The following is a 24,263-nucleotide window of genomic DNA, read 5'->3' as shown; positions in this document are numbered from 1 at the left end:
TATCTATGGAGGCAGCTACAGTTGTCACAATGGCTGTATGTCTGCCTTTGTTCATCTCAAAAAGGAAGAAATTAGGAAACTTAATTTTCAGGCTAAGAAAGCACCCATTGACCATGGCAAAACTGCAAACCAATGCTGCTACCACAGCTGTAGCACTGGTCAACTGCAATAAATGAAATGTATTGCTGTCACAAAGATTAGACACTGTTGCTCAGATAAAAAAAAAAAAAACAACCTTATTTATTACTGTGTATGTCTGCTGGTATGTGGCAGTGCTGTGGTAATATCTCACACGGAGTCCTTGTCCAATGGGAAGCAATTGACCTGTAATTACGATTTGTAACTTGCAAACTCCATCTATGGAGCAACCTGAGGCCAATACTAGGATTTATGTGACAACAGCACAATCAGTAAAATAACGAGAGCAACCACCAAAACGATGATCGCACACCACTGCCGCCGGTCTGTAAGAGAAGGGGGAGAAGAAAGAAAAAAAAAGTGTGATTATTGCTCCTGAATTCTCTAAATCAGTATTTCATTCGTGGCAGTCTTCAGCATGCAAAATGTTTAGACATTCCAGTTCAAAAAAAAAAAAACAAAAAACAGTCCCACTAGATTAGAAAACCAGTCCTGATCACTTTTGAACTACAGCAATAATCAATGGCTGCCTGCACACCTTGCTTCCTCTCCTATATACCCTTCATTGAGGTAGTCTTGTTATGGCAGAATGATGACCCTGCAAACCTGAGTGCTCAAAATATTCTCATTGTTAAGGTTGGCCAATTTAAAGCAGAACTATAAGCCCCCATACTTATTTATTTATTATTTATTTCAGGTACTTATATAGCGCCGTCAATTTACATATATATTGTACATTCACATCAGTCCCTAACCCTCAAGGGGTGTACAATCTAAGGTCCCTAACTCACATTCATACACATACTAGGACAATTTAGACAGGATCCAATTCACCTAGCAGCATGTCTTTGGAGTGGAGGAAACCGGAGTACCCGGAGGAAACCCACACAGGGAGACCATGCAAACTCCAGGCAGGTGGTGCCGTGGCTGGGATTCAAACCCACGACCCTAGTACTGCCAGGCAGAAGTGCTAACCATTTAGCCGCTGTGCTGCCCGTATACTTACCTTTGCTTCAATATACCCAAAATCTCCCTTGCCGGTTCCAGAATCTCCTCTGTGGCCTCTTCCTGCTGTCACCATCTTGATTGACTGGTGCAGGATGACGTCATTTCCTCGCATGCGCAAAGAGTACAGTCATCCTGGTACTGTGTAGGAATGTAAATGTAGCTGCACAAGCGGAAGACTGGGGAGGCAGGTAGATTTATTTTATTGCAGCAGATAAATTGCATGTATCTTCTGCAAAAGAGAGTCTGCCCACAGTTTTTTTTTGTTAAATAATAAACTTTAGTTCCACTTTAACCACTTCAATACGGTCACTTTTACCCCTCATCCTGCGCTGTCGCACTTTGAATGACAAATTGTGTGGTCATGCAACACTGTACCCAAACTAAATTTTAACCGTTTTTTTCCACAGAAAATAGAGCTTTCTTTTGGTGGTATTTAACTGGGTTTTTTATTTTTTTGCTACATAAATGAGACTGAAAATTTTGAAAGGAAACATTTTTTTTTGTTTGTTTCGGTAATAAAATTTTGCAAATAAATAATGGTCTTTAACCACTTCCAGTCTGGACACTTTTACCCCCTTCCTGTCCAGGCCAGTTTTCAGTGCTATCACACTTTGAATGACAATTGCGCGGTAATGCAACACTGTACCCATATGATTTTTTTAGCATTTATTTTGGTGGTATTTATTCACCGCTGGGATTTTAATTTTTTTTTGCTATGTAAATGAAAAAGTCCAAAAATTTTTAAAAAAATGTTTTTCACATTTTTGCAAATAAATAATATTTCATCATAAATCTTGGCCAAAATGTATTCCGTTATCTTTTTAGTAAAGAAAAAAACCCAATTTAGTTTATAACCAAAAATAATAATTTTTAAACTTTTTTTTACATTTTTATTTTTTTTTTGTTTTTTTTTTCTTTCCATACTGTCACCCTAGCAGTACATGTGTACCTCTGTGATCATTCACAGATGTTACACGTAGTAAGCAATGATATCAGAAGTGACATCTTGCGTACTACTCTGCATGTGATCACTGATTGGCCAATTAGTGATCACATGATCGGGACCTCCCACAGAGGTCCCGTATGACGATCGGTGTTCCCATGTCCGGAGGACACATCGGGCACTGGATCTTGGTGCTGCACGCTCCCAGGGAGCGTGCACAAGCAGGGGGTGGGGAGGCCGTTTATAAACGGCCACCCGACCCTGCACTGCCACTGTCCGGCCGTTTATATACAACGGCCGGATGGGAGGTGGTTAATAAATTTAGGCCAAAATGTATTCTGCTACATTTCTGTGCTGAAAACAACCCAAATCGGTGTATATTATTTAGTCTGTAGGAAAGTTATAGAGCCTACAAACTATGGGATATATCTGAAAATCGATCAATCCTAATGTACTGATAGCCTATCTAATTTCTTGAAGGCCAAAGATTCCAGGACAGTACAAATATCCCCCAAATGACCCCTTTTTGGAAAGTAGTCAGTCCAAGGTATTTAATAAGAGGCATGCAAGTTTTCCAAAAGTTGTAATTTTTTGTCAATCTTTCTGAAAATTAAAGAAAAAAAACTTTTTTTTTTTTTTTACACAGTGACAGTAAAAAAAATTTTTTTTCTATTACTTTAAGGTTTTGTTTTTTTTTAACTCACTGTGGCCAGAGCAATATAACATTTTTTTTTATACACATTGTGATTCCTTACAGCAGTGACTGTCACTGCTACAAGCAAGCATTTTACTGAATTAAATGGATTCATTGTTTTGTTGTGATTAGCTGGATCTGGAACTGTGGGTATAGGATTATAACTTTTTTTTTTTTTTACAGTTCAACTGTATGGACTTTTGTCTTTTTTCAGCCAGACTAACTATGTAACTAGCTGTGATTGGTCACAGCTAATCACATGGTACAGTTGGGTTGTGTGATTAGCTGTGATTGGTCACAGCTAATCACATGGTACAGTTGGGTTGTGTGATTGGCCCTGTCTGTACCAAGTGACCACTCACAGCTAACACAATTGTAACAATGAATGGCATGACTCTAAACCATTCATTGTTTACAACTGTCATGTGATCTGCTGTGACTGGTCACAATGATCACATGGTACCAGCAGAATGTCGGTGCACTGATCAGTCACACGCGGCCACGTGCAAGGCTCGTTCCCAAAGGATGTCCTAAGACGTCCACCCAGAACAACAAAAGTCCTGCCAGGCCGTCAACCTGCTATACGCCAGATGGGAAGCAGTTAAAGTAGTGAACATGAATGGTGTCTTATTTGCTTGCTACAAACATGTGCCAGAGCCAAAGACAGGCTCTTTTTCTGCAATGCTCTGTTCCCCTTCCTGTACTTTTTTTTAGCCTGCAAGTATGTTGTGTTGGCTATATGATTATCTAGCCCACATATCCCAAGCAGCTGCACAGAATGCATGGGTCAGTAGTAAAAGTAATATGCAGAGAGTCAGGAGTAAAAAATAACGAACATCCCAGCAGTGCAGGGGTCAGGCGTATATAACATACATAAAACAGCCCCCTATAGGATTTATTCTACCCACTAAAATTCAATAATACACCTACTAAAAAAAAACAAAAAACAAAAAAAAAACACATTTCCATGCACACAGACACACTAATATCCACATAGATACAGACTAAAAAAGAAAACCCCCCAAATAACACAGATGTACTGTATCTGTCTGACCTGGGCATCCTATCCCATTGGCTGACTCCCTTTCAAGTTCATATTCTCCCAACCCCCTCCTTTAGTATAGCTAAAGGCAAAACTTTAAGTTTTGGATAAAGTGGAGGATTAAAATCCCTGTCAGTTGTGACTGTATGTGCCCCTGTTAGGGAGATTCACCTTCTATTTTTAACCTGTTTATCATTATCATCGAAAGTAAACAAAAATCCCAAATTTTGTGTTTTCCCCAGAAAAATTATAGAGGGGAAATTTTCCAATGGGGACACTAGTTCTGGTAAAAAGAATTCTCCTATTTTGAAGGGATTTCCTCTCACTTCCTGTTTGGCCACGGGACAGGAAGTGAAGAGAAATCTCCACAATGGGACACATGAGAAAAAAAAGAAGAAAAGTCTGACAGGGCTTCCCTTGCTCTATCCAAAATGAAAAACAAATTGCCAAAATGTCTACTTTAACTACTTGCCAACCGCAGATAGCCGAATGACGGCTACACTGCAGCCGGCCAGTTCTGGGAGGGCGTCATATGACGTCCTCCCAGAACACGCTCTCCTGCGCGCTCCCGGCGATCTCCGTGTCCTACGGACACAGCTGATCACGTGATGTGGTAAAAGGCCAATCACAGCGGCCTTTTACCACGTGATCAGCCATGTCCAATGACACGCTAATCACCGGGAAATGCAACTGCCGGTTCTCGGCTGCACTTTCCTCACACTGTCAGAGCGTGAGGAAAGTACTGCCAAGAACCGGCAGTTGTCAGAGCAGGGATCGGCACTGATCGGTGCCCACCTGTGCCACACACGTGTGCCACCCAGCAGTGCTGCCAGTCAGTACCCAGCAGTTGCACCAGTCAGTGCCACCTATCAGTGCCGCCTATCCGTGACACCTCATTAGTGCCGCCTATCAGTGCCGCCTCATCAACGCACATCAGTGAAGGAGAAAAATTACCTGTTTGAAAAATGTTATAATAGAAACAAAGACATTTTTTTTTTTCAAATTTTTTGCACTTTTTTGTTTATAGCGCAAAAAGTAAAGTGACCAGCGGCGATTAAATACCACCAAAAGAAAGCTCTATTTGTGAGAAAAAAAATGGTAAAAATTTCATATGGGTACAATCTTGCATGACCGCGCAATTGTCAAAGTGCGACAGCGCTGAAAGCTGAAAATTGGCCTGGTAAAGAAGGGGGTATAAGTGCCCGGTAGGCAAGGGGTTAAACACTTACCTGAGCCCAATCTTGATCCAGCACTGTACCTGTCTGCAGCAGCTCTTCTCACAGGAAACTCGGCAGCAGAGGAACCCTAGCAGAGATAGTTGTGTCTATGGATGCACACAACTCAGTGCGGGAGCAAGCCTGCACATCTGTCCCCATACCAAGTGATTTGCTATGGGGCAGACAGAGAAAAAGAGAATCAGACAGCGCAGGCAGAGGATCCCAGAAGAGGAGGGTTTGAACTGCTCTGTGCAAAACCATTACACAGAGCAGGCAAGTATGACATGTGTGTAAAAGTTACTTTTTTTTTTTGTAATAATCACTTTAAACCTCCTGAACTGCTGCCAGTGTAAGGTATATGACAGCGGCACCCACATTGCTGGGTGCAATGTGTAGTTACACAGTACTGTTTGGTAAAGGTTGGGAGGCAGAACAGGTCTGAATTCAGGAGACAGCCTCCCCTTACCCCCTTTGTCCTGGTATTTGATTGCCACACATATATCACAGCTCTGGCTATTACTGTTGTCAGAATGTATCTCCCACTCTGAAAAGATACACAGTTCTGTGCTTCTCTGCCCCCACTCTCTAACGCAGCCACTCAACCAGGATGCTGTGGCAACTTGGTTGACAAAGGCTGCACGAAACATTTATTTACCACCCTTAGTGATGGTCCATTAACCCCTTGCCCTCCAGAGGATTTACCCCCCCCTTCCTGACCAGGCCATTTTTTGCGTTACAGCGCTGCGTTACTTTAACTGACAATTGCACGGTCATGCAAGGTTGCACCCAAATGAAATTTACCTCCTTTTTTCCCATGAACTGAGCTTTCTTTTGGTGGTATTTGATCGCCTGTGCGGTTTTTCTTTTTTGCACTATAAGCAAAAAAGAACCGACAATTTTGAGAAAAAAATTATTTTGGACTTTTTGCTATTAAACATGTCCAGTAAAAAAAAAAATCAAATTTCGTCATAAATGTAGGCCAAAATGTATTCTGAGACATGTCTTTGCTGCAAAAAAAAATAAAAAATCCCAATACGTGTAAATTGGTTTGCATGAAAGTTATAGCGTTTACAAATGATGGTACAGATACTGGATTTTTTTTTTTTCTACTAGTAATGGCGGCAATCAGCGACTTTTAGTGGGACTGCGGCGGACATTCTGACACTGCGGTGGGAACCAACTTGGTGTCACTGACATCCCCAGTGACACAAATACAGTGATCAGTGCTACAAAAAAAAAAAAAAAAAAAAAAAAAAAGCACGGACACTACTAATGGCACTGGGCAGGAAGGGGTTAATGTGAGTGGCGATCAAAGAGTTAACTATGTGTTGTGTTTTCTAGGGGGCAGGGGTTGTGTGCGCTTTACTGTAAGCACACTGCTCAGGCAGCAGTGTGCTCGAGCTGACAGGGAGGAAGATGGTTTGTAAACAAAACAGTCTTCCTCCCCATCGGTGATCGGTGCCGGCGGGTAATTACCGGTTGGGACCCGGTGACTGACATTCGGAACCGCGAATGGCGACATGGGTAGGGTGGGCTGGCCCAGAAATGCAAAAGCACGTGTAAATATACACGCAATTTTGCACACAGATGCCGCCTTGTAGCAGTATATCTACTATAGGGCGGTCCTTAAGCTGTTAATTCACTATAGTCTAATGATGTCACTGAGACACTCCATTTTCATGAGAACACAGCCTATCCATTCACTACATACCAGTTGCATCACTGAGACACTCTATATAGACCAGTGACATCACCCAGAAGCTTCAGGATGAGAAGGCAACTTATTAATTCTCTATTATTCAGTTACAATTAAAGTGGTTGTAAAGTCAAACTTTCTTCTTTTACAGTGTGATCGTATTGCACACAGCAGCCTTGGACCTCCTCTTCTAGGATCCCTCGATGGCGTTCCTGGGTCCTCCTCTCTGTGTGCCATCAAAGGAAGCCACTTCTTATTGTGGCACCCCTTTTGGCTCAATCCTGAGCCGCACTGCCTACATCCATAGACAAAAACAGCACAGCTCATCCCCTGCTCCCTCATAACAGGATTTAAGCCAATGGCTCCCGCTGCCATAGCAAAGCCTGTGAGTAGAGAGAAGAGGAGAGCACCTACAGATGGGCACAGTGCCTTAGAACCATGTTAAAATTATTTTCAGCATGGTATGGGTCCCTTGTGATACATCCTGGTCAATATTTGACTAGCTTAAAATGGTGGTTTCTTTTGAATATCAACTTCCCTACGATCTACCATCAACTACGAAGTGAAGGGGAATGCCTGAATTAATATTCATTATATAGTCTTGTAAATCTGAAGGAAACTACAGAGATTGTACAGACTGCATAATGTAGGGCCAGCTCTAGGCTAGACATTTCTCAAATATCATATGGCAAGACATAAAAAAACCAAAACAAAAACAAAACAAAACAAAACAAAAAAAAACAAAACAAAACTAATGGCATTTTCATTATGCAACACATCAGCACAGGATGAAAGACTCTCACAATGAGGACTGGTGGTTACCAGGGGCGGACTGACAACTCATGGGGCCCCCGGGCAATAGGGGATCATGCGGCCCCTGTGTCCTTGCCCAAACGCAAAAAAGCCTATGAAAAAGGTACCAGGGGCATCTCATGGGGCCCCCTACTGACCCCCGGGCCCTCGGGCAGTTCCCGAGTTTCCAAATGGTCAGTCTGCCCCTGGTGGTTACCCAAGAGGACCACCCATGTGTTGCAGGCATTACAGCATTTACACTATCAGTTCAGATATCGAATGTAAACAAGGCCTTCCTATTCTAGAAGAAGCTTACCACTGGTCATATGGGATACTTTGGCCAATCTCTTCAGCACAGAGTCCATGCGAGTCTGTGTGTTGTCCATCTCATGGGAAAAATCATCAAGCATACTGGGGAAAAGTTTCCAAAAATATCATGCACAGGATATAAACATCAACATTCAAGACAATGTCATGTGTTTCATTTATAATGGGGGGGGACTCACACAGCCTGCTCATCCAGTTCACCTCCGATACGTCCTGACATGTCCTTCAACACTCGAATACTGCCTGATACCAGCTCCAGCTCTGCGTCCTGCTCATCTATGATCAGCTGAAGAGACAAAATGGCTTCATCAGGAGGTGGAATATTCAGCCCAGGAGTCATTCTACAAGGTTTCTGCGAATGGCTCACTTCACAACTTATGTAAAGTGCAATATCCAATCAGCATTTCTCTGAATATTGTTAAGGCAGAAACAGGGTTTACAAACACCTAAGGAATCAGCTAAACAATAGACTTCTCTTGTATGCGCCCTTTTTGTCTCCTAAACATACCATTGAAATTGTGTGGTTATATCGCTTTGGTAAGTGCAAAGAAATATCTGTCTGCCCTGCCAGAAATCCAGTGACTGGATAACTGCCTTGTGTTGCATTGTTATCAGTAATGCCCTCTACAGAAATTGTATGAAAAATTTTGTGGAACCACTGATCGAACGATTTTCTCTTCATTGATGAGTAGGATGTTTTACGCGATAACGATATCGTGAACGAAAAAAATCAGGTGAAAAATGTAGTTTTGCATATGAACGACCGATTTTCTATGCGGTGGTATGACAGTCATACAAAAAATAAAATCTATCAAGCGCTATCACACATGAGCGGAAACAGAAGATGATCCGGGTGTTTATGTCCAAGGAATCTTCGTAAACACAAACGATAAATCCAAATGTTAAAAGTAGATTGGCCTAATGAGATAATGACACCAGAATTCTGCAGATTATATTTTATATATCACTATTTATGTATATAGGTTATGTAATAAACGATATTATACTCATTGCTAGTAATTGTTGTGTATATCGCTCATGCTGGCCGCAAGGGCGTGGCTACAAGGTCACACGCACGCCGCATCACTTCCACTTGTACGGAAGACGTCAACACTACGTATTGCCCGAACAATTTTTTTAGATTGGGCCACGATTTCGACCAACTAACGAACGCCTCTCGGTCGTCAGATGATCGATCGATTTTTTCATCATGTATTCCCACCTTAAGGTCCAGTCCATGCTCTGTGCACTACAGAACACCACCCCATGTTAAGATGTGGAGAGGATAGGAAGCGTTTTACCAAAAGGATTACCAAGTAAAAATAAAGGGGGGAAAAAGCCTGTAAAATTAAGCAAAACTAAAACTAATGCAGCCATCACATCTAAGGACAGGTAAGCTGCAATATATCAAAGTGCATGTAACGGCAAAGCTTTTTTGGTTTATCTTGGTAGTCAAGGGTTAAGCCCACTTTTGACTACTGTTAAAAGACAGGAAATGAGGTTAAAGCCTTTAAGCTGGCCATATATTGTTTGAATTTTGGCTGGTCCCTGCTGAGCCGACCGAGATTCAAACCAGCTATGGGCAGCCTGACTGTACCCAAATTGATTGTTGTACGACTTGGGTACAACCAGCCTGTTGGATTTTTCATGCGATTATTGCCAGCGGCTACAGCCGGTAGCAATCAATGTGTTATCCCAGCAGGGACTACTCTCTCTGACTGTGTGAATGGAGAATCAAGCAATTTTCTTTCCTGCAACCCCTGGCTGTAAAACTGCATAATCTATGGCCAGCTTAAGAGTTGTTACCTAAACAATAGGCGAGGGTAAAACCTTACAATGGGGATAGCGGTCTTAAAAGCGAAACTAAATGCTTTTTAGAACAGGCAGGTTATTATCAAAGAACAGCCATGCAATGCTCCTTCTGAGATAAAAATACACCTACCTGTCCGCTTGCAGTCTTCTGAGGCATGTAAACTAAGCTGCATATGCGCAGTTCACCTTAAATTGCCAGCACCCTGTGTCCCTGTATGCTGGAATGACTGACTCCTGCGCATACGCAAAAGTTAAATTATCCCGCGCCGACCAATGGCAATGCCCAAAGACTAGCACCTGGGGGAGAAGATGCCAGTGAGGGACCCAGACTGTCAGAGGAAGTAACTTTGGTTTTGCTTTAAGAGGGAAATTACACCGATTTCTACATAATTTCTTTCACTTCTTGCTCCATATCTTGGACAGGAAGAAAGAAAATAAAACTTTCCCTAACAGAACATAGACTGCAATAAGTAACCTTTTAAACCTTTCTTACGTAAAAATAAAAAGTTTTTTTTCTTTACATACACTTAAAATTTTTGTTTAGATACATTTGAGGTTAAATTTTTTTGTTGACTGGAAAAAGATTAGTGATATGGCTTGGAAGAGATATAGTTCTTGAGAGTTGTTTTTTTTTCTTTATCACCTCAAAATCAAATCCTATACCATACTGTATATACACATTATAAATATTACTATAAAAAGAAAAAAACAAACAAAAAAAAAAAAACAGGAGTTAGACTTACCAGTAACTATTTCCGGGAGTCTTCCAGGACAGCCCATGAAACGTAGATCTCCACCCACGGGACAGGAAACACGTTACCCTCCACAGATTAAAAGGCGGTCCTCCAGGCCCTAGCCTCAATAAGCACAAGAACCGAAGGATGGACCTGAAAAATAGATCATAAGAACAGCATAACATAATGCAAAGGGTGGGAATCCGGCTGTCCTGGAAGACTCCCGGAAATAGAGTTACCGGTAAGTCTAACTCTGGTTTTCCCAAGTCGTCTTCCAGGACAGTCCACGAGACGATAAGAACTTACCAGTTTAGGGTGGGACTACTGCCTGGAGGATTTTACGCCCAAATGCTTGCTCTTGACTACTCAAGAGATTCATACGGTAGTGCCTAACAAATGTTGAGAAACTTAACGAGGTTGCAGCCCTACATATCTGATCCAGGGTGGCACCAGCTCTCTCTGCCCAAGATGTAGACAGGCCCTAGTAGAATGTGCATTAATGAAAGGTACTGACTGGCCCTTAACCTGATAGAGTGAAATGGCCTGCTTGATCCATCTGGCAATAGTTGGCTTAAAGGCCTGAAACACTCATTTGCTGAAAAAAAAGACAAAAAGCGCACCGGACTTTCTGAATTGCGTAGACAAACTCAAATAGTGTAATAGACATCTCCAACGTCAAGTAAAATGAACTTCTTTTTTTCATTTGAGGGGGGGGGAACAAAATGGGGGCAGAAAAATATCCTGCGACCTATGAAAAGACGTGGCTACTTTAGGTAAAAAAACCAGGAAACGTCTTAAGAACTAACCTGTCATCAAAAGTCGAAAGGAATAGTTCTTTGATCGACAGAGACTGTATTTCACGAATTCTATGTGCCGTGGTAACAGCCACCAAAAATACCATCTTTCAAGTAATGAGTTTAACGGATGCCTGGTTCAAACGGACTAGACGTCAATACTTGTAAAACTAGCGAAAGGTCCCAGGAAGGACAAGACTTCAACGGCACTGGTCTCATTCTAGCCACGGATTTAAAAAGAGCGAAATTATAGGATCTTTCAGGAGAGAAGCTCTTAGAAAAACTCCTAAAACCACTGCTTGCACCTTAACAGTGCTGACGGAAATCCCCTTGTCTATTCCCTCTTGCAAAAAAAATCCAGGATTGTTTGAATGGACGGTTCAGAACACTTTTGCTCCACTATCCAAGACTTAAATTTCTTCCAGACTTTGGAATAGATAGCTTGGCAGCTAACTAATGTTTGTACCACTATATCTGAAAAGCCTTCCTTTAACAACTGTTCCTCATATACCACACTGAAAGGTTTAATGTGTCCAAGCCTGGACAATACACAGGGCTCTGGAATAAGAGGTCTCTTCTCTTTGGAAGAAAATACCGGAGGACTCCATGCCAAAGATTTCAGAAGGGCAAACCAAGGATGTTTTGGCCAATATCACAATGAGATCCAATTTCTCCATTTGAAATTTCCGCAACACTGCCGGAATCATCCTGATGGGTGGGAAGACTGCAATGCCATGGATGTGCCAGAGCATCTATGGCTAGCGCCGTGTCCCCCGGATTCATGGAAAAAAAAGGAAAAAAAAAATCTTGGAAGCTTCACATTTGCCTAAGAGGCAAAAAGTCTATTACCATTGGCCCCAAATACTTGGCCGCCAACAAAAAACGTCCTCGGCAAGAGCCCATTCCTCCTGGCATACTGCCTGATGGCTGAGGAATCCGCTAACATTCTGACAGCCCTTTAGGTGGTCTTCTGAGATTAAGGCTAATTTGGCTTTCGCCCAACCCAATATCTTCTCCGCAATTGCCTGTAACCGCGGACTTCTGCAGCCTCTGTTTGCTGATATAGGCCACTGTCGTGTTGTTGTCAGAGAGGATTTGCAGATGATGACCTTTCAATTGACCTTATGAAATTTCAGCATAATTCTTTCCACAGCCAAGAATTCCCTCTGGCTGGAAGAAAAACTGGCCTCGGTCTTTGACCACTGGCCCTGGGCCAGGCAGTCCTGTACGTGAGCCCCCCCAACCCCAGAAGCTGGTGTCTGTCATCATCCTCAGGGAGATCAGCCAGATCCAATGTAGACCTCTGGCAAGATAAGTCTCCGTTCTCCACCACCAAAAGGACTGCTTGACCCTCTGAGAAAGGAGGACCTTGTTCTAGAGGGTGCCCCTCGTCCCATCCCAGGTCTGGAGCAGAAAGAGCTGCAGAGGTCTCTGGTGAAATCGGGCCCAGGGCACTGCTGGAAAACATGCCGTCATGAGACCCGCAACCGCTGAGATCTTCTTCAGGGAACCAGGAGATTCGATTGCAGGTGGGCTACTTGATAGCCAACCTTGTATGGTTTGTCTGCAGGGAGAAACATCTTTTGAACCCTTGAATCTATAATATACTGCAGGAACTTTAGTGACTGAGATGGAATCAGGTTAGATTTTTCCCAGTTGATCATCCAGCCCAGCAACTGCAAGTAGCTTTGTTTAACCTGAGATCTCTCTGCAGCTGTTGCTCGGAAGGGGCAGCTAACAGAAGGTTGTCTAAATAAGACACTACCAGAATGCCCTTCAGCCTCAGAGGAACCAGAGCTTCTCCTAGAACCTTGTCCCCAAGTTGACTTCCATTCTCAAGTACTTCTGAAAGGAGGCATGCATGGGTATGTGATGATACGCATCCTTCAGATCCAGGGACACCATAAAATACCCGACGCAGGATAAACCTGAGTGAGAATATCGATTCCATATGAAAGTGCTTATATTTTATCCATCTATTGAGAGGTCGTGAATTCCGAATCAGACAAAAATTGCCTGAGGGTTTCTTCACCACAAAAACGTGAAACTAAAAACCCCGACCCCTTTCTCCCTCCGGGACAAAAACCAAGACTCTGATCCACCATTTCTCCTATTTGCAGGCATAGCGCCCTTGCCTTTTCTCTTTCCCAGGGCAGATTTGTCACCAAAGATCTCTAAGGAGGCAATGAGTCGAACTCCAACCTGTAACCCTGCGCTATCAGCTGCAGGATGAAAGGACTGGAGGTGACGGAGGAAGACCCCCAGTGGGAGGAAGGAGTCATTGGGTTTTGGGGGGAGGGTTGAGGAGGATTAAAAAGGATTCCTCCCTTGCCCCTATTCTTGTGGCAAGACCAGTGTTTCTTTGGTCCAACTGTGGTCTGCCCTGTGGGCCACGAAAAAGCTTTCTGGAAACCGGCCTCTTATTTCTGTAAAAGCCTTTCTTATCCGTCGTGCACTCCAACGCTTCTTACAAACCCGGGCCAAAGAGATTGACCCCTGAAAAATGCAACGCGCATAAACGAGCCTTAGCGGTTGAATCCCCAGACCAGGTCTTCAGCCAAAGAGACCTCCCAGTTGAATTCACCAGGGCCGAAGATCTAGTGGCCATTCTTACTGCCTCTGCAGAAGAATCGGCCAAAAAACCCACTGCTCTGAAATGCATAGGGAAAGAACATAAAATCTCTTCCTCAGACGTACCTCCCATTAAGTAGGATTTAAGTTGGGATAGCCAAAAATCCAAGTTCCTGTCTACACAGGTAGAGGCAAGTGCCGGCTTGAAACTATTCACCGTAGACTCCCAGGCCCTTTTCAGAAAGACATCCCCCTTTTTATCCATAGGGTCCCTAAGGACTCCCATGCCCTGGAACACCAGTTCGGATTTCTTTGAAGCCTTCGACAAAGGAGCATCCAATCTAGGATTTTTATTCCAAGGGTGTTCATCACCCTCCTCAAAGGGAAACCTCCTTTTAAGACTATTGAAAAAGAAAGGCTTGTGCACTGGCTCCTTCCATGCTAACTCAGTAGCCTCAGTTAGAGATTTATGAACAGGAAAAACCCTGCCCTTTTTTCTCTGTAGACGTTCATACATTAAGTCGTGTCTCGAAAGCTGGACCTTGTCTTCTTCTATTTCCAAAGTCTCGTATATGGCCTTTAACAACTCATCCACTTCTACTAAGAAGAATTTTTACCTAGAAGACCTATCCACAGACCCCTCCCCCTCCTCTGAAGAATTCCCCTTTTCATCGCTCCCTGACGAGGCTGAAGACTGTATCCTAGTAACCCTTTCTAGTACTTCCGGTCTGACCTCTATGGGCGAGGGGGTCTTGGCTATGGAAAGGTCCAGGTCACCCAGGGGCTGCGGAGGTGGAGCGGGACTTCTAAAATCCTCCAAAAAGGTCTTAAAAGAACTGAACATAGTTACAAGTTCATTTTTGACCGATTACAGCAATTTTATACAAGCTGAAATACAGTCTTCTTTAACCAGGCTAATAATGCAAGGGTGGCATAAGGGCTTGACCCAAGCAGATCTCACTTTGGATGCACAAACAGCCCATTTCTTCTTCTTGGAGTCAGGATCTGGACCTCTGTCCCGAGCTTTTGTCTGTAAATAATGACAGAAAAAAAAAAAAAAAAAAAAGAGACCCTCAGGCTCTAACTAGAAATCACACCCTGTGTTCCAGAGAGAAGAAAAAAGTGCCATGTCAGCCAACAGCCCACATCCCAAGAGCTGCACCTGATAGAAAAGGCAAAACCACACAGGTATACAAATTGGGAGCCCTTCCCATCGTAAATACTTGTGAGGAGCTGGTGCCTGCATCCCCGGAGTTGACCGCCAGAGCAGGAGCCACGGGAGGATCCATGGGACCAGTCCTTCAAGATCAGCCTCTGCTGCCACTGAAGACCACCACACCAGCCGCTCTTCACAGTCCCCCTTGCACCTATAAACGGGGAGCATTCTCAGCCGTCCGGTGATGACGTCACTTCCGGGGCCATCACATGAAGGGGATTGCGGCTGGGCCAGAAGACAAGGATTCCCAGGGTAATTCACCTCCTCAGAGAGCTTCCAGTCAGCCCCAGATTTCCAACGCTTCCAGAAAACATGTTAACCCCGTCCAGAGGAAACACTAATAACTGAGGCTAGGGCCTGGAGGACAGCCTTTTAATCTGTGGAGGGTAACGTGTTTCCTATCCCATGGGAGGAGCTCTACGTCTCGTGGGCTGTCCAGGAAGAGGACTAGGAAATATGGAAGCACCAAGCTAGAGCCAAGAATTTGGAGACAGCAGGCTGAAAACTGCTTCATATGCGTAAAGAATAAGAGCAGCACCCCATAACAGTATCGATAGACAACTTTCTTGCACAATTCTAATGCCTTTGGACTGTGAGACTTGTGCTTTTCCTACCAGGGTACAGGTGCACCTGGGGACCACGCCGACATGCAAATACAAAAGTAATATTTTCAAGTGTTAATGCAATGCTCACCTGTTGTTGTGCTTGCTGGTCCTCTACGTAACGAGAGTTCCCTGATATCATCTCATCATCAAGGCGAGAAAAGTGATCTGAAGCCATCGGCCGAGAGACACCCAGCGCCTACGACACAGAGTGTTCACAGGTCAAACACGAAGGTGAAGCTGACAAATGGGAACAATGAGAGAAGGAAATGGCACTACCTCTCGGTTCTTTTTCTCTGTGAAAGCCTGAGCTCGGGGGCTGGAGATGTGATCCCTCATTTCCTTGAAAAGAACAGGTTGGGAAAGAGAAGAGCAACATATGTTATGACACAAGAATCAGCAAAAAGTCATCCAAATTAAGAATCTCTTAAGTTCTTAGCAGAACTCCAACTAAACAGTTTAATACATAGCTGCAATATAGTTTAAATTATTCTTCATTCTGTTCTGCCAGTCTTGTGATCCAGGCATCTTGCCATGGAACATAGCTGGAGGACATCACATTACACCACAACTTGCCATCTCACCTTCCTGCTCACTGGGCTGCAGATGAACATTATCACACTGCTGAGTTCCAAATTTTTATATTGGCGTAAAGTTTTACTTTGAGGGCAAAGTTCATTCAGTTTTTTTTTTTTCAGTTTTGACTAGATTGGGGTAGAGCTACAATGTGCCAGGTTTTTATTTTTTTTTACTTCATTGTGGAGATTTTCCCTCATTTCCTATCCTGAGAGGATGCTGGATGAAATTTTCTCCATGTATGGCCAGTTTTACTCTTCCCAAGGGATTTCTCATCACTTCCTGTCCTGGAAGGAAGCAGCCTCATTTACTGCCCTGGAGAGATTTCCCAGCACTTTGTCCTAAGAAGCAACCTCACTGTTCCAGATTTCCACATTTCCCACGACTTCCTATACTGAGAAGCAACCTCACTTACTGTCCCCATGATACTGTTTTTCCCATCACTTCCAGTCCTGAGAGCAGAGACAAATGTGCTTGACTGTTGGAACCATTGGCATCCCCATACATTGGAAGTGTTTGTTGTCCACTGATTGGGCTGTTTTCTAAGGGCTCAGTACACTGCAGCTGATAAACTCACGTTTAGGAGCTGTTCAGCATTTTTTTTCAGCAGCCCCTGAACTCACCCTAATATTTTCCTATGTGTCCATTTACACATCTTTGTTTACAGTCGTTTACAGGCATTTGAGTTTACAGTCGTTTTTTTTAACGCACCAAACTTGCATTCAGCAGATTTTATCAGCGTTTAAAACACAAAACACTTCTAAACGTGGCAAATCGCGTTTATAAGCATTTGCGTTTGACTTTTTTTTTTTTTAACTCTTCCCGTTCCCGATGCTGTCCAGAGCCTTTTTTTCATCATGAAAAATGCATGCAAAGCGTTTTCAAGGTGCTCAGATGGACAAAACACTGAACACAGGATGTTCCAACCAAGCATGTCACACATTTTAATGACCAATTCACAACTCAGACCTATCCCACCCTTGGAAACAAAAGATATGTTAATGACCATTCACACCAAATTCCTCATGAAGACCCCCTGCCAGGTGAGCTTAATGACTCCCTCCACCAGACACCTTTCCCACCCTTGGAAACAAAAGAAATGTAAATGTTAATGAGCAACTCACACCTAAACTAATCTCAACACATCCTGCTGTCCCTGCTTCTACTCTCTGTATTTCTCTGAAACAGTCTGAAATAGGTAATAATTTACCACATTTCAGTGCATTCTGGGCATTTGGGAGGTTCTCCTGTGCTTATCTTTAAAAAACAAAAGAAACAAAAGAAATGTGAATGAGCAACTCACACCTAAGCTAATCTCAACATATACTGCTCTCTCTGCTTCTACTCTCTGTATCTTTCTGAAATGGTTAAAAATGTATCACTTTTCAGTGCATTCTGGGCATTCAGGAGGTTCTCCTGTGCTTATCTTTAAAAAACGCTTCTAAACATAAACATGCAAATGCGGCTAAACAGACGTTTTTTTAACCTACGTTTTCCAGCAGTCAGTTTCCATCGTTCAGAAGTGTCCCGTGTACATGGGGCCTAAGACTGCATATTGATCGTAAACAGAAACCATTAAGAGTTCCTTTTTAAAAAGTCTGTCACTTTGTTTATTCAGGGACAAATTATACTTTTTCTTGATATTGCTGGGACTACTGCACATTTCTCTAGCTAAAATCACAGGTTATCAGTTAGACAGGTTTTAACAACATTTCCTATGTTTCTGATAAGAAGCATACTTAATGCAAGTCTAGCTTTGTGTATTTACAAAGCACCTGAAAATATCACTGTATACAGTACTTTACACTGTCACAATCAATGAACTATTTTTAATCCTTATGCTGCTAACATTAGTAAATAGATAGGAATGGATATAATATTTACTAGTTTTAAAATTTGTTTTTTTTTTTTACATATCTACAGTTATTTCCTGGGTTCCATGCCTAGGCAAATGATGTCATTCATCTCAGGAGTCTTCAGGAGGGGTTTTCTCAGCTAAGCACATCATTCTGCCCGCATGGCTGAGCTAAGGACAGATGGATTCTAAGAAGCAAATGACTCATCTGCCCTTACGGGTGTTACATCATCAGCCTGCCTCAGCCAGTCAAAGGAAGCTTTGTATTCATTCATAGAATACAAAGCTCCCTGTGAATTGCTTTGCAATGCTCAGCCCAGATCAATTTTGTTCCAGGAGCATAAAAGGAAGTCCTCATTCCGCTGACGGAACACACGGCTGCATACTGTATGTAGCCTAGGCAAAACACAGTTTCCACAGCCACTGCAACTGTTAGTGAAGTCAATGGTTCGTTTTGGACCAGAGTGATCCAAAATAACTAAAAAGTTATATGAAGCCTCATCCAGGCCTCCTCTGCTCCAAGTACAATGATGCAAGCCATATCAGAAATGTATACAATGTGACATGGATGGTAATAGAACGATATCAATTTCCATTTTCATTTAATGTGTAGGGTTTTTAGAACTTGTGCATACTTTAATGACAATTCTTAAATAAAAGAAACTTCCAGTTATGTCACATGGCCTCATTTGTCAATGCCAACAACATCAGGGGTTCTAAACTTATAAAAAGGCTACTCTTGGCCAGGATACGGACTGATTGGTGGTTGTTGGCGAGAGGTCATATCACAGCTGCATTAAAAGCCACGTGGCTTCATTTTACCAGTGACTTCTGACAGCAACATAGGTAGTGGAGCTGTCCAAGCTCCAGGCAAGCAGGAAGGCACATACGTGGGTGGAAGTGATCTAAGATGTGCCAGGTTCACATTACCCAATCAGAACCAAGCAAGAAAAATACAATTGAAAGAAAAGACAGAACTTTGTTGTGGGTTATAGCATGAAAATATTTTTTGTCAAATTTTGACCAAGAGGTTCACGATACATTTTCATAATGCCATAAACCTGTAGCAGAATACCAATTAAAAAAAAAATTCAAGAGTGGACCCTATATGTATCACCTTAAGTGAACTTCTCGTCTTCTCCACAAAGTTCTTTCTTTCGGTCAGCTCAGCTTCCAAAATTTTAAACTTTTTTGGGTTTGCTTCAACGATGCCCATGATAGGAGTTAAGGAATAACAGAAAGGATTCTGGGATATGAAGGGAAGGGTGACAAGAAAGCGGTATTTAACTGGGTATACTACGTTACACCACAGAATGACATCTGGTCTTGTCTATAACAGTGTCCGTTCCTTAGGAAAGTCAAATATTTCCATTCATTCCCTACTTAGCTCCAAAAAATGATCGCTGTAATAGGATTACTATGGTAAATGCAATTTTAATACACAAAGTCCAACACTTATTGAGTTAGGATACTTATGGTCTCTTCTAAATCTTCCAGATCCCATTCTATGCTCCTCAGGGAATTTCTGAGCTCATTGGTTGTCCAATCAAACTCTTCAGCGCTGGTCACATTACTTTCCTGTAGGAGCTCACACCAGCGCTGATACAGACCACGGCTGGTATTTAGTGACTTCTGTACCTCCCTGCGAAGGAAACCAATGGCAAACATTTACAAAGAACAGGTCTGTCAAAAGAGATGCAAGATACTCTAAAAAGAAACTGTCACTTCAACATTCTGGCAAAGTGACAGTAACTCTTGATATAGTGCTCTCCCCTCACCGATGCTTGCCACCTTCCTCTGCAATCTACCCTTAGAGTAAACTCCAGTGTCAGGGCCTACGCAAGTAGCAGACGTCACCACCTCCCATGTGATTTACTTTGGCCTGGAAATGGCCACTCAGGCCAAAGTATTGGCACATGCTCCCCTATACCTACAATCCCCCCTTTATTAGAGCAACAGAGTGAGGGTCCTAAGGGAACTAAATGAGCAAAGTGACAGTCTCTCTTTAAAATGCTTCCTTATGGCCCTGAGGAAGCCCTCAGCAGTCATAGCATATAATGCCTGTAGTGGGGGTAAGGGGGTTTCACGCAAGGGAATACACTATGAGCTTCAGCTCAGCAGTAATGCCAGCTAGGCAAATCTGTCAGTGTACACCAAAACTGAGGTGTGGCAACGTTTCGAGAGTGTTCCTCTTTTGAGGGCTTGAGAAAGAGGCACACCCTCGAAATTTGTTGCTGCCCCCCATATTTGATGCACAGTTTGGCCAGGAACTGTATATACCGGCAAGAAAACTGCCCTGGGAGAGTGGTGAAGCGAGTTCTCACTAGCCGACACTGAGAATACATGACTGCCATCATTGCAGCCCTAGCCGAATGTGCTGTCATCTCTGAATTAATCAAGCTGGAATTAAGTTGCTAGGAAGTAAGTGTGGTATTTTCTTTGTTACAATAAATATACACCATCATCCAACGGGATACTGTGCTGTTGTCGGTTGTTTTTCATGTGTCATTTAGGATTGACCCCGATTCCTTAGAGGAGCCAACAGGAACCAGTTCACAAGCCTTTTATACCAAGATATTGGAGGGCTCTTCCTTGTACTACTTTGCGACTTTTTGAGTAGATTTGATTATGCTTTTTGGTTGAGAGTTTTATATTCTACTTGTGTTCTCATGAATATGAAGGTCTCAGTGATGTCACTGGTCTCTAGTGAATGGATAGTCTGTGCTGCATGAATATGAAGGTCTCACTGATGTCACCGGTCTCTAATGAATGGACAGACTGTGTTCTCATAAACATGAAGGTCTCAGTGATGTCACTGGTCTCTATAGTTAATGGATAGGCTGTGTTCTCATGAATATGAAGGTCTCAGGGATGTCACCGGTCTCTAGTGAATGGATAGGCTGTAATCTCATAAATATGAAGGTCTCAGTGATGTCCCTTTTCTCTAGTGAATGGACAGGTGGTGTTCTCATGAATATGAAGGTCTCAGTGATGTCACTGGTCTCTAGTGAATAGATAGGCTGTGTTCTCATGAATATGAAGGTCTCAGGGATGTCACTGGTCTCTAGCGAATGGATAGGCTGTGTTCTCATGAATATGAAGGTCACAGTGATGTCGCTGGTCTCTAGTGAATGGATAGGCTGTATTCTTATGAATATGAAGGTCTCAGTTATGTCGCTGGTCTCTAGTGAATGGATAGGATGTGGTCTCATAAATATGAAGGTCTCGGTGATGTCACTGGTCTCTAGCAAATGGATAGGCTGTGTTCTCATGAATATGAAGGTCTCAGTGATGTTGCTGGTCTCTAGTGAATGGATAGGCTGTGTTCTCAGGATTATGAAGGCCTCAGGGATGTCACTGGTCACTATAGTTAATGGATAGGCTGTGTTCTCATGAATATGAAGGATTTCTGTGAATGGATAGGCTGTATTCTCATGAATATGAAGTGATGTCACTCAGTGATGTCACTGGGCTCTAGTGAAAGGATAGGCTGTGTTCTCATGAATATGAAGGTCTCAGTGATGTCACTGGTCTCTAGTGAATGGATAGGCTGTATTCTCATGAATATGAAGGTCTCAGTGATGTCACTGGTCTCTAGTGAATGGACAGGCTGTGTTCTCATTATTATGAAGGTCTCAGTGATGTCAAAGGTCTCTGTGTTCTCATGAATATTAAGGTGTCAGTGAATGGATAGGCTGTGTTGTCATCTCAGTGAATGGATAGGCTGTGTTGTCATCTCAGTGAATGGATAGGCTGTGTTGTCATCTCAGTGAATGGACAGGCTGTGTTGTCATCTCAGTGAATGGACAGGCTGTGTTGTCCTCTCGGTGATGTCAGTGAATGGATAGGCTGTGTTGTCATCTCGGTGATGTCAGTGAATGGATAGGCTGTGTTGTCATCTCAGTGATGTCAGTGAATGGATAGGCTGTGTTGTCATCTCAGTGAATGGATAGGCTGTGTTGTCATCTCAGTGAATGGATAGGCTGTGTTGTCATCTCAGTGATGTCAGTGAATGGATAGGCTGTGTTGTCCTCTCGGTGATGTCAGTGAATGGATAGGCTGTGTTGTCATCTCGGTGATGTCAGTGAATGGATAGGCTGTGTTGTCATCTCAGTGATGTCAGTGAATGGATAGGCTGTGTTGTCATCTCAGTGAATGGATAGGCTGTGTTGTCATCTCAGTGATGTCAGTGAATGGATAGGCTGTGTTGTCCTCTTGGTGATGTCAGTGAATGGATAGGCTGTGTTGTCCTCTCGGTGATGTCAGTGAATGGATAGGCTGTGTTGTCATCTCGGTGATGTCAGTGAATGGATAGGCTGTGTTGTCATCTTGGTGATGTCAGTGAATGGATAGGCTGTGTTGTCATCTCGGTGATGTCAGTGAATGGATAGATTGTGTTGTCATCTCGGTGATGTCAGTGAATGGATAGATTGTGTTGTCATCTCGGTGATGTCAGTGAATGGATAGGCTGTGTTGTCCTCTCGGTGACGTCAGTGAATGGATAGGCTGTGTTGTCATCTCGGTGATGTCACTGAATGGATAGGTTGTGTTGTCATCTCGGTAATGTCAGTGAATGGATAGATTGTGTTGTCATCTCGGTGATGTCAGTGAATGGATAGGTTGTGTTGTCATCTCGCTGATGTCAGTGAAAGTATAGATAGATTGTGTTGTCATCTCGGTGATGTCAGTGAATGGATAGGCTGTGTTGTCATCTCGGTGATGTCAGTGAATGGATAGGCTGTGTTGTGCTCTCGGTGATGTCAGTGAATGGATAGGCTGTGTTGTCATCTCGGTGATGTCAGTGAATGGATAGGCTGTGTTGTCATCTCGGTGATGTCAGTGAATGGATAGGCTGTGTTGTCATCTCGGTGATGTCAGTGAATGGATAGGCTGTGTTGTCCTCTCGGTGACGTCAGTGAATGGATAGGCTGTGTTGTCATCTCGGTGATGTCAGTGAATGGATAGGTTGTGTTGTCCTCTCGGTGACGTCAGTGAATGGATAGGTTGTGTTGTCATCTCGGTAATGTCAGTGAATGGATAGATTGTGTTGTCATCTCGGTGATGTCAGTGAATGGATAGGTTGTGTTGTCATCTCGGTGATGTCAGTGAATGGATAGGCTGTGTTGTCATCTCGGTGATGTCAGTGAATGGATAGGCTGTGTTGTCCTCTCGGTGACGTCAGTGAATGGATAGGCTGTGTTGTCATCTCGGTAATGTCAGTGAATGGATAGGCTGTGTTGTCATCTCGGTGATGTCAGTGAATGGATAGGCTGTGTTGTCATCTCGGTAATGTCAGTGAATGGATAGGTTGTGTTGTCATCTCGGTGATGTCAGTGAATGGATAGGTTGTGTTGTCATCTCGGTAATGTCAGTGAATGGATAGGTTGTGTTGTCATCTCGGTGATGTCACAGACATGTACTCACCCTCTTACTACAGAGAATGGATCCTCCACAGACATCCTGAGCGATCTTCTCTCTCCGATCCCCCGTCAGTTACTCTAGTGTCAGTCTCTGATAATATATATACACTTCACATATCTACACCCTCCCCTGTCTGTGTGGATCTGACCCCTCCAGGTAACAATGGTAACAGATACAATAGATATAATAAATATGGCCCTTTGTGTACAAACAAAGCACAGTATGATGCAGCAAATGTCAGCTAATTATTTGGCACATAAAAAGACCCCTCCCCCTATGTATAGCAAGGTGTTGATAGTCCAGCCAGCGCAGTGTACACAGGGGCGGTCTAGGCAGCTCTCTTTCGGTTCTCCATACAATAGCCTGTCTACGAGCGGCCTAACGCTGCTACATCTTCCGTCCGCACTACAGTCATCCTCCTCAGGCCACTACACTGACACTTCGCCCACTAAACTTCCAGCGCCCCTCTGCCCACTTGTCAACTCTTCCTCTTTACACGTGTTTCCGGTTCTGGCGCAATACATCATGGGAGTTGTAGTTCCCCCCCTTCGCTGTCATCTTTTCAGCCCCACCTCTTTTTTTTCAGACACCAAACTTGCGCAAGTCTAGCTCCGCCTCCCAAAGCTTGCAGTGCGGAAAAGAAAGCACCCCCCCGCCCCCACCCACGTTCACTCCGCCTTAAAAACTTTTTATGCAGATCAGGACAACCACTCTAACCCCGCCTCCACAGTGTCTCCTGCAAGTGCCAGTCGGAAAGCTGACTCCACCCACTTCGCGCATAGGCGGGAAAGTCGTGTGAGGCGTAATTAGAGTTGGCGGAGTGTG

The 24,263-nt window shown here is 43.4% G+C and overlaps 1 protein-coding gene across 1 annotated transcript; it reads right to left on the bottom strand.

Annotated features, from left to right (window-relative positions):
- Positions 1-216: 216 nt before the first annotated feature.
- On the bottom strand, positions 217-23,949 carry STX10 (syntaxin 10). The gene is made up of 8 exons (XM_089652662.1): positions 23,442-23,949; positions 19,490-19,659; positions 19,135-19,229; positions 15,866-15,928; positions 15,678-15,785; positions 8,037-8,143; positions 7,847-7,941; positions 217-464 (listed from the first exon to the last, which is right to left on the bottom strand). Exons 1-8 carry the CDS (start codon positions 23,474-23,476, stop codon positions 382-384), a joined length of 756 nt encoding a protein of 251 aa, XP_089508788.1. The 5' UTR covers positions 23,477-23,949; the 3' UTR covers positions 217-381.
- Between the last annotated feature and the right edge of the window lie 314 nt (positions 23,950-24,263).

Source organism: Staurois parvus, unplaced genomic scaffold (assembly GCF_062004578.1).
Source record: "Staurois parvus isolate SC_StPar_1 unplaced genomic scaffold, SC_StPar_1.0 ptg000689l, whole genome shotgun sequence".
Taxonomy (NCBI): Eukaryota; Metazoa; Chordata; class Amphibia; order Anura; family Ranidae; genus Staurois; species Staurois parvus.
Note: the sequence above shows the minus strand (reverse complement) of the source record. Positions and strands in the feature narration are given on the sequence as shown.